Source organism: Lactuca serriola, chromosome 7 (genome assembly GCF_051521515.1).
Source record: "Lactuca serriola cultivar US96UC23 chromosome 7, Lser_US96UC23_V15, whole genome shotgun sequence".
NCBI classification, from domain to species: domain Eukaryota; kingdom Viridiplantae; phylum Streptophyta; class Magnoliopsida; order Asterales; family Asteraceae; genus Lactuca; species Lactuca serriola.
The window spans coordinates 193,976,545-193,987,860 of NC_136414.1; the positions used below are offsets into that span (position 1 = coordinate 193,976,545).

Here is an 11,316-nt window from a genome sequence, read left to right on the forward strand (position 1 = left end):
TTCAATATTCTTCTCAAATTTATTATCAATGAGCTTCATTTTTCTTTATCATGTATATTACTACCACCACCATGAGATTTTCCTTTGTTATGAACTACAAATATAATTTGTTTGGGATTTGAATCTAAATCTAACCTAAAAACTTCGAAAAGGGCAGCTAAAAATTTTAAGGGATGCTTTTTTTACAAGGTTGTTAAAAAGTTCAAGATGCCCTTTTAGTTTTTGTTTTCTTTACAATTTAACTGGTAAGCTCATTGATTCATTTATGCCTTTTTAGTGGTTTTATGGGATTAAGAACCTTTGATTTGTTATTTTTTTGGTAGGTTACTGAACATGCATGCACTCTAGGTGTTCAAACGAAATGACTGAAATATGTGATCGAACAACAACCGAAAGCCACTTTATTGTATGTAGTTTTCTATCACCATTGTTCTTTAGGTCTTTTTTTAGTTGTTGGCTTTAAAAAAGTAATCATGTCTTCTTTAAGTCCATCTTTGATACTTTATACAGGTAACTTGACATGTTGCCAAGTTTTCCAACAAGTAGAGTTCCTTGAAAACTAATGAAGTAAAATTCATGTATCTTTAGAATCAGAACCGTGAATTGCAGTCATTGCTTTAGGATAGTACAATAAAATGAAAGTTTTCCCACGTAGATAGAGCACTTTGTGATATCAAATCTGTTATGATTATATTTATAAGCATATGAGATTGTTCTAATTATCAGTTGTTTTCTTTTTTTTGTCTATTTTCAGGTATAATATAGTGATACTATAGCTTTATGAGCTCATTCCTCAGTTTATAGGATGTTATCCCATTGTATTGTATCCATTTATACACTTACTAGGATAAAAAAAATATAAGTGTGTAATTATTAGAGGTAAAAAGTACAAAGACTTGAGAAACATTACGATGACAAACTAAAAATATATTATGGTTTTTTATGTTTTGCCTTTAGTTTTTTCTTTTGTTTTAATCCTTTGTACATATATCATATTAATTTTATGCATACACATAGAAAATAATTTTTTAGCATTCAAAATAATAAAATTATGCTTCACGGTGATGATCGTTTGGGATCAAATGATGGACAATTTGGTATATTTACTCTTTTGTGAGTTTCTTTTAAAAACCTATGTTGCAACATTTTTGTTCTTAATCCGAAACCATCAATCAAAAGAAAAAATAATCACTGTCGGAAAATGTTCACCGAAATAAACTGTTGGTCGTCCGTTGCAATGGTTTTTATACAATGAAATAATAAATTATAGACTGACCGACTTTTATATATGAAATAATAAGTAAAAGTGGACTTTTTATATAATGTAATTTTAGAAAATTAATAAAACGATAAAATTTTGAAAGAAAAGAAAAAAAAAATCAGAAATGATGCTTCTGAGATAAAGGTTTGACGCCATTATTTCGTCTGTCAAAAGGCCGAAAAGAACCGTCTGGCATCCAAAAAATTAATCACCACTTTGCCTTATTGTTTGAGGCCATTATTCTGTCCTATAGTGTTTAAGGCCATTATTTCGTAAACCCCTTAAACTATCGTGAGCCAGCTGCAATCACTCTCCTCCCTTAAATGTTATTTATCGTAATGGTATCATAAGTTGACAAATAGTTGAACCTCATCAATAGGTTAGGGGTTCAAGTAGAAAAATGTAAATTTAGGAGTACAGTAGTGTGTGTAGACTCTTCTAAAATGAAGAAAAAATAGTACATCTTCCGGTAATACAACTAATCAACGTAGGACACTACACATTGAAAAACGATTTATCAATCATGTGTTCATACACATTTATAAACAACCCTAACTTTACATTTTTTTTTCTTACATTTCGTATTTGCTAAGATAACTCTTATTAATAATTGTTTTGATGTTTTAAACTATCTGCATAAAATAATTAAATGCCTCTAGAAAATAAATTCATAAATTTACAAAAAACCCTACAAAATCTATGTTTATTATAAGTATGATGCGATGTTAGATATAATTTTTATATATATGATTAAAAATAAAATTTATAAAAAAACCTATAAAATCTAGAGGAGAATATAATACTACCAAAAAATACATACTTTGAAATATATGTTAATAAAATATAAGTTTTTACTTTTTACTACATGTAAAATAAATAAATTAAAAAAAAAAAATCGTAGGATGAAAAAAGTGATTTAGACACCCAAGAGACCAAAGACGTCGACAGATCATCCATCTCCTGACTGTCAAATACCAGCTGCTGACGGCACCCCGAGATCCCGTAACGCACGTCCTTTAAACCCATCATTCTCACTTCATTTCATCACCTTTAATTCCCATTCATCATCACCACAATCCATGAGATTCACTTTTCACTTTCCCCTCATTCCTCACCACCTTTGAACCACATCTGTGGCTTTGTCACGCTCTATTCCGGCGGCGTCGACGGCGTATCATCCGATCTGTGGAAGTTCTTCCTATAGAAATACATGGAGTCGATACTCGCGAGGGCGCTGGAGTATACTCTTAAGTACTGGCTTAAATCCTTCACTAGAGATCAGTTCAAGTTACAAGGACGGACTGTTCAGCTCTCCAATTTAGGTTAGCATTTAGCAACTTGCTTGATTTGGACGCAAATGTATTAAGGTTGTATAAGCTTTTTTGATGCTCCGATCAGAGAATTCCGTGTTGTATTAGTAGGTTTGGTACTTCGATTTCGGTATTATGTTAGTAATTTTGGTGCTTCGATCCGAGATGTTGGTACAATTTGAGTGACGAATTTGATTTTGATAGATATAAACGGTGATGCGTTACACGCGAGTCTTGGATTGCCTCCGGCTTTGAATGTTACAACCGCGAAAGTCGGGAAGTTAGAAATTATAGTACGTAGCTTGTTCTTCAACTTATATTTAATAACTTGCCATCTGAATTTATTTGGAAGGATTGCTGTTGGTGATATCTTCTGCTAGATTTGATTTCTGTACACTATCTAATTTTATCTGGTGATTTGTTTCTAAGCTTCCTTATTTGAGCAATGTACAAGTTGATCCTATTGTTGTGCAAATCGATAAGCTTGATTTGGTATTGGAAGAAAATGATGATTTGGATGCATATAAGAGCACAGACAGGTAACTATTAGTTTGGAACCTAAAACTCACAGCAAAGTTGTTTTAAGTACCACTACAATTCCTAACTTGCTAATCTCTCTGTTTATTTCTTGAAGTGCACAAACACCATCCAGTCCTGCAAAAGGCAGTGGATATGGATTCGCAGACAAGGTTAGTCTCTTCTTACAATGCAGTTTGTAGCTCTTTACTGGGGTTGTGAGCTAATTGAATTATGTTTTTAGACAGTTTGAATTAACATGATATCTGAACATAGGCTTGCATAGAATGTTATGGCTAATTAGAGGGGAAAAGAATATCCATCTACTCCTGAGATTAGCAAAACCAAAAAATAGTAGTATGTCACTTCAATGGAGCAATTTGATTGTGTTATTTAAGCTTTCATATCCCATGCTAATTAAGTGAAGCAGTCAAAGGAAGAACATATAGGAAGTCAAGTGAATATAAGTAAAAGTAAATGACTTCTAGCTACATGGAGCTGCACAAAGTATTGTATCTTGAGAATGTTACTATATGAGAACCAGTTGATAAAGACTTGCAACCACTATCTTCATGAAGCTTATTATTATTATTTTTTTAATTTCCAACATAGTAAAGGAGGTTCCAATTTTAAATATGTGGGTGTTGGTTTGCAGAGGTCATTCTTGCAATGGTAGGAAGCTACTTTCTTCTAGCTGGTAGTGAATTGTACGTGTGCCTTTGTGCTTTCTTACTGCAATATTGACAGCTATCACATTATTTTCCATTGTCTGTTAGCTTTTTTGAAAAATCTCTTGTCTTTTGCATTCAACTATTATGCTTTGCACTTAACAACCCTGGTTTATGAGCTTGGGTCATACTTGTAATCTGGGTTTCATCTTTGTAGGGTTAAGCTGTAGCCCTTAACTATTTTTTTAAGACTTTATGGATTCTAGCACTGACAAGTGACAACTTGCTTTTATCAGATTGCAGATGGAATGACATTAGAAATAAGGACTGTCAACCTTTTACTTGAAACTCATGGAGGTGCTAGACGTCGTGGAGGGGCAACTTGGTACATTTCCAATTTAAGCATCCCTCTCACTAATATCCTTTCTAATTTCTATGATAATCTGCTTGTTGCTTACTTGCTTACACATTATCATTTCTTCTTCTGTATATGTGTTCTCACTAACCAGGGCATCACCAATGGCATCTATTACTATCCGCAACCTCTTGCTTTATACCACAAATGAGAACTGGCAGGTTATCTTATAAACCCAATTCATTTTGATGATTTAGTTTCTTTGATACATTAAATAATTGATTGGAGATTACCCGTGTATCAGGCTGTAAACCTTAAGGAAGCCAGAGACTTCTCAAATGACAAGAAATTCATCTACGTGTTCAAAGTAATTTCTCCTTTTACCATTTCTTTTCAAACTGTTGTTCATTTGTACTGTTTTTGATATTTTAGGTGATGTTCAATTGCTCATATTAGTACTTATGATACTTGTTTTTTGGTTTACCAGAAGCTTGAATGGGAGCATCTATCAATCGACCTCCTGCCTCACCCTGATATGTTTGCAGCATTTTCTGAAGGTGCATTTAAAGATGATGATGGTGCAAAGCGAGTTTTTTTTGGTGGGGAGCGGTTTCTTGAAGGAATTTCTGGAGAAGCTTATGTAATACAAACTTAATCTTCTTAGCTGATTATCTATGAATTGCATTTGAGATGTGGCTAATCTTTGATTCTATATTCAGATTACCATACAAAGAACCGACCTTAACAGTCCATTAGGATTGGAACTCCAACTACATATCCCTGAAGCCGTGTGCCCAGCTTTGAGTGAACCAGGTTGGTTTTAGTCTTTGTTGATAATCTGTTATTATGTTTTGAACCATATTTTGAATAAAACAATTTAACTTGAACAGGACTTCGCGCTCTTCTTCGTTTTTTTACGGGATTGTATGTTTGTCTGAATAGAGGAGACGTGAATCCAAATGCTCAAGAGGTTTGATTTTTTTTTTCTTCAATTGTTAACCTTGTTACATAGTTTACACATTGTTTACAAGCAACTCTCTCTTATGGCAGCGATCAGCTGAAGCTGCAGGGCGTACGCTAGTCTCCATTATGGTGGACCATATATTCTTTTGCATCAAAGATACTGGTTTGTTGACTTCTTACACTTATATACAACCCTTCATTGTAGAATAACTAGAGCTGGATAAAATCGACACAGCCTGAAATTAGCATGTTGGGTTGAGATTTTAAACCTATTTAATTAAATAGGTTGGGTTAGGATTCATTTTTTTTTTTCTTTCTGAAATCTACCCGCCAATCTGTTTATATATATATATATATATATATATATATATATATATATATATATATATATATATATATATATAATTTAACAATTACAAAACCCTAAACCAATTACCCCACTTTGGACAAGTAATCTCGAGTTGTGTTTCTTTTTATATTTTATAGAATGTTTGGGCTTCTAACTTATTTAACAAAGTTTGAACTTTTTATTTTTTATTTTTATGTAAAGTTTGATATCTAAATGGGTCAACCCAGGTCCTTTGGCTAACTTGTTTATCTAACATATATGATATAATATATGTGGTTGGAAAGAAAAAGTAAATGGGTCAACCCGTTTATCTAATAGACTGGTTGGGTTGAAAATATCAACCTGTTTGTTTTAGCAAGTTTGGTTGTGTTGGAAAATTTTCAACATGTTTATATCAACCTAAACCCAACCATTGTCAATCTCTGATAATAACTTGAGTAAATTGCAAAATTTTCCTGTGGTTAAGGATTGGGTCCCTTGCCAGAATTTTTAACCTTTTTCGTCCCTAAAAGATGCATTTGTATCCCTTCTCGTTCCTTCAATATAAAATGATTAAGTTGCCCTTATATGATTTTTAAATTTTTTTAAAAACTTTTTATAATGTAAATAATATACAAATAATAATAAAAAACAATGTCACATAAGTGCAAAATAGTCATTTTACATTGGCCAGAGAAGAAAAGGGATACAAACGCATCTTTTTTAGGGACAAAAAGCTTAAAATTCTTACAAGGGACGCAATTCGTAACTTTTAACAAACCACAAGGACAAAGTTTTTAATTTCCAACTCAACTAGAAAAAAGATGTACATGATGATAAATAGCTGGCTAATGATTCTAATTTACTTTGCAGATTTCCAGTTAGACCTTTTGATGCAATCACTTCTCTTTTCTCGGGTATCTCTCAATGACACTCAAAAAGATTATGTTCTTTGCTGTTTCTCTCTCTGTTCTATCTCCCTCATTCACATTTTAAATTCAATTTGGTCTTTCAGTCAAGCCTTTCTGATGGAGAAATCACCAAATGTTTAACGCGGGTCATGATAGGTGGACTATTTCTGCGGTATAGTTATACTATGGTTTGTTTTTTTATAGTTATTTTCATACAATTGTCAGAAAAAAAACCTTACAATTTTATTTATCTGGGATAAAATTCAGGGATACTTCCTCTCGCCCACCATGTGCATTAGTACAACCATCAATGAATGATGCTGCAGAGGAACCACTAAGCATTCCAGATTTTGGTATAAATAATAGAAAAACAAAACGTATTATTTATTGATATTCTCATATTCATACACTATATAAAATTTGATATCTCCCATTTTTATTTAACCAGGAAAGAATTTCTGTCCTCCAATATACCCATTAGGAGATGACCAATGGAAATTAAGCGATCGTGTTCCATTAATTTCCCTCCATTGCCTCCAGTTTTTGCCCTCACCCACCCCACCTTCCTTTTCTACACAAACTGTTATTGATTGCCAGCCTCTTATGGTACTTCCAATTTTCATTGAAATAATAATTTAAATATAAATATTAACATTTCTTTACCCATAATAGCAATATGCAACTGATGATAGCAATGTAGAAACAATTTAAAACTCATAATAGCAACGTACTTACATTTCTTCCCAATAATGACAATATGTAGCAAATAAATTACAATGCTCATATTGGTAGCAAAATGTAAGTATGTTGCTATTATAGTAAAAGATAAAATACATTGCTATTATTTTTAAGGAAATGCAAATGCATTGCTATTCTCTGAATTGTTCTTTTTTACTTTACTATGTCTTGTTTTTAGATACATCTTCAAGAGGAGTCGTGTCTAAGAATATCATCTTTACTAGCTGATGGAATCATGGTTAATTCCGGTGACATTTCACTGGATTTCTCTATCAACTCCCTTGAACTAAACATCAAAGGAATAGACATCACAATTCCACTTGAAAATCAAAAATCTAACAATCCTTCATTTGATAACTCCTTCACTGGAGCAAAACTTCATATTGAAAACCTATTTTTTCACGACTCACCTTCCTTGCGCCTCAAGCTACTCAACCTCGACAAAGATCCCGCGTGTTTCTGTCTATGGAAAGGCCAACCAATCGATGCCAGCCAGAAAAAATGGACAGGTGGCGCTTCTGTTCTTAATTTATCTCTAGAAACACGTAACAGGAATGTAATCAACGATTCCGGTCTCCAATCTTCGGAATTGACATGTGTAGAAGTGAAAGATGCTTGCATTCAGGTCGCAATGGTAACAGCAGACGGGACCCCTTTAACAGATGTCCCACCGCCAGGTGGTGTTGTTAGAGTAGGAATCGCGTGTGAACAATATCAGTCAAACACTTCCGTTGACCAACTGTTTTTTGTATTGGATCTATACGCGTATTTTGGTTTAGTCAGTGAGAAGATGGCCATGGTTGGAAAAAGTAAACGGAAAAAAGCGGTGAAAAGTGATGGAAATTTAATCGAAAAAGTTCCTGGTGATACTGCTGTTAGTTTAGCTGTTAAAAACCTAAAGCTAACTTTTCTAGAATCTTCCATTCAAGAAATAATGCCCTTGGTTCAGTTTTTTGGAGAAGATCTTTTCATGGAAGTTACACATAGAACCCTCGGTGGTGCAATGGCAATTTCGTCAATTTTACGCTGGGACAAAGTCCAGGTGGACTGTGCTGAAACTTTTGAGACAAATTTAATAAATTCAAATGGTAAAGAATTTTGTCTCCCTAAATTAAGACCTGTTTTTTGGGTGCAAAAAGGAAGGAATAATCAACAGTTTTTGAATTTACGAATGGTGCATGTTATTCCATATAACGCACAAGACACAGAGTGTCATAGTGTAAGTTTATCCGCTTGTGTCGCGGGTGTACGTTTAGCCGGTGGGATGAATTACACCGAATCGCTACTCCACCGGTTTGGGATTTTAGGACCGGATGGTGGGCCGGGGGTTGGGCTTTCTGAAGGTTTGGACCGTTTGTCTGCGGGCCCATTTTCAAAACTTTTCAAACCATCATCGCATAAAAGCATAGAGGAGAAGGATAGCGGTTATTTGCAGTTGGGTACGCCTGATGACGTGGACGTATCGCTGGAATTGAAGGACTGGTTATTTGCGTTGGAGGGTGCTGACGTGGCAGAAAGTTTGTTTTTCAATAGAGAAGAGGGATCATGGCATACAACTTTCGAGAGTTTTAAAGTTAAAGCAAACAGCAGGAAAAGTCGCTTAGTAAATGGGAAGAATAACTCGAAACATCCTATTGAGTCAGTGACGGTGGGTATTTTTGTCATTATTGTAACAGTAAATTACATTTTTGGTACCTGAGTATAGGTAGTTTTTGCATTTTTGGTCCCAAAAAGTTTATATTTCAGTTTTCGTACTTATTTGAGGGAGCAAAAACGTTACAAAAACCTCAAGGTAGGACCAAAATGCCAAGACAACTTTTAGGGATCAAAATTGAAAAAATCAGCTATATTCAAGGGCCTAAAAATGTAATTTGTCTATAGGTGATATCTACAAATTTGGTCTCAAAAAGTTCTCTTACAATATTGGTCCCTGTTCCAAGTAAAATGACTTTTTGGTCTCAAAGTTGATTTCACAATTTTGGTCCAAAAACTGGTATAGTCGTTTTGCTTGGAATAGGGACTAAAAACTTTACAAAAACCTCAGATAAGGAACCAAATTGCAAGAGACAACCTTAAGGGACCAAAAAAATTGAAAAAAAAAACTAACTAAACTCAAGGACCAAAAATCTAATTTGCTATTTACTATAATTATGTTGTTTGCTCACAGATATTATATATAAAATTGGAAATTGATGTAGGTTGGTGTGGAAGGGGTAAAGACGTTGAAACCACAGCAGCAGCATAAAGGAGTTGTACCTTCAAATGGGCACAAGGAAAGTGTTGAGCCGCATGGTGGGGTGGATCTTGAAGCTGACATAGTGTTATCTGAAGATGATGGTGTTAATGGGGTGATTAAGTGGGTGGTGGAAAGTTTGAAATTTTCTGTGAAACATCCGGTAATTTTACTTGTAGCTATAATTGCTAGTTTGTACAATCAAGAGCATATATCTATATTGATGATGGGTGGGTAATTTGGTAATTTATAATTGTAGGTCGAGGCAATTGTAACCAAGGATGAGTTGCAACATGTTGCTAAGTTATGCAAGTCAGAAGTTGATTCCATGGGGCGAATAACTGCTGGGGTTTTGCGTGTGTTGAAGTTAGAAGGATCGATTGGTCAGACAGCAATGGATCAACTAAGTAATCTTGGTAAATATTTCTTTCTTTTCTAGTCTGAATACATGTCTGGATGAGTCAAATGACCATTTTATCTTTATATTCCAAATTCTTTTTTCGCAATATTCATCAATTCTAACATGAGATGAATCAGGTGGAAAAATAAAATAAAAAAGACAAATAGCTAAACGGTTAAAGTCTCTTGACACATTAAGCCACGTGTTAAGTGCTTAACCTATTTATATCATTAAGTCAAAAAGAAGTAACCCCTTAATCTATTAAGTTGACATGGACTTAATAGAGAAAGTCCGGGAAAAGTCACTTTTTCCCATTAAGTCCTTTTTTACAAAGAAACATGGCCTTATTAGCTATATATATGATGTGGAACTTATCCAACTGAAAACTTGTAGGAAGTGAAGGGTTTGACAAGATCTTTTCAGCAAATAGTAATGGCTCTTCTAGTGTTGTTGGCTTGAGTCCATCTTCCTTATTGGCTTCAGATGACAAACGTAGTACATCCTTGGGTTCAACTTTAAGTTCGCTTGAAGTGGCATTATTAGATACACACACCAATTGCACAGCTCTTGCTGCTAACTTAAGCACTTCTGAGTCCACCAAGCCACACCTTCACAGTGTACAAGAACTCACTCTGAAACTCGAGAGTATGCAGAAATTATTGGCCAAGTTGCAGACTCAACTCTAATTCCACCTTCTACATTATTGCCGTGGTTGTACAATTTCGGTATTGTATGGTCTCTCCCTCTCCCTCTCCCTCTTCCTAGATATATGCATTCTTTTGTGTATATAATAGTGTTTACATATATTATTATTATTATTATTATTATTATTTACCAGCACATGTACCAAAGTCAGCTGGTCCGAAATTTTGTATGAAAAAAACACTTTATTCACCACATAGTTGCTTGCATTTGCGCACTACTGGATAAAGTTGTTTACTATGTGTTTATATTATACAGAGAAAAAACTACAAATTTGGTCTATGTTTTTGTCAAAAATATGGTGTTCAAGTCCCTAAACTTTCAATTTTGCATAGAAGGTCCTTATGGGTATGTTTTGTTGTGGTTTTGGGTCCATGGTTTTAACCCTCATCTAATTTGTTTGTCAAATTTTATGAAATGAGGATTTTACCGTCGCGCGCGCGCACGCGCACACACACACACACACATATATATATATATATATATATATATATATATATATATATATATATATATATATATATATATATATAATTTATTTGTCTATTAGGTGTGAGGCCCGTATAATACATGGTTTTTTTTTTCTAAAATTAATATATTTTGTTAAGCATTACATGTTTAATAATTTACAAAACTAAATTTAGAAAGAATATCAATATTAGCCGTGAATGAATCAATTTTTGCAAGGATTCTGTAGATTATTGTGAATTAAAAATGAATTGGTTGAAAATTATGTTTTTCAATTAAGAAGGTTGATTTGAATTTAAATTGAATTTAATATATTAATTGACAAATTACATGAGAATTTATAGACATGTAAATTTTCTTATTTTCTTTATTGTATTTTTAGATTAAATTTTTTTTATAATTTAATAACAAAGCCAAAAAAACCACAATTTGCGAAATGGATTTAAATGAAATTGAAAAAATT

At 33.5% G+C, this 11,316-nt stretch overlaps 1 protein-coding gene across 2 annotated transcripts; it reads left to right on the forward strand.

Moving 5' to 3' along the window:
• The first annotated feature begins 2,214 nt into the window (after nt 1-2,214).
• On the forward strand, nt 2,215-10,523 carry LOC145061221 (amino-terminal region of chorein). 2 transcript variants are annotated; one of them, XM_079008646.1, is made up of 19 exons: nt 2,215-2,583; nt 2,776-2,864; nt 3,001-3,110; nt 3,206-3,260; nt 4,052-4,140; nt 4,265-4,331; nt 4,415-4,477; nt 4,598-4,750; nt 4,830-4,923; nt 5,001-5,080; nt 5,161-5,236; nt 6,275-6,318; nt 6,417-6,484; nt 6,580-6,665; nt 6,761-6,918; nt 7,229-8,698; nt 9,249-9,446; nt 9,543-9,699; nt 10,077-10,523. In XM_079008646.1, the coding sequence occupies exons 1-19, from the start codon at nt 2,472-2,474 to the stop codon at nt 10,367-10,369; spliced, it is 3,462 nt and encodes a 1,153-aa protein (XP_078864772.1). In that variant the 5' UTR covers nt 2,215-2,471; the 3' UTR covers nt 10,370-10,523. The 2 variants fall into 2 exon arrangements, with proteins under 2 accessions (XP_078864772.1, XP_078864773.1); XM_079008647.1 differs by lacking the exons at nt 2,215-2,583; nt 2,776-2,864 and adding an exon at nt 3,743-3,794 and having other exon boundaries at nt 3,039-3,110.
• Nucleotides 10,524-11,316: the final 793 nt, after the last annotated feature.

Coding starts and splice junctions, on each gene's coding strand:
- LOC145061221 (XM_079008646.1), top strand. CDS start 2,472: ATGGAGTCGATACTCGCGAGGGCGCTGGAGTATACTCTTAAGTACTGG. Junction 2,865..3,000: donor TCGGGAAGTTAGAAATTATA/GTACGTAGCTTG, acceptor TTTGTTTCTAAG/CTTCCTTATTTGAGCAATGT. Junction 4,924..5,000: donor CCCAGCTTTGAGTGAACCAG/GTTGGTTTTAGT, acceptor TAACTTGAACAG/GACTTCGCGCTCTTCTTCGT.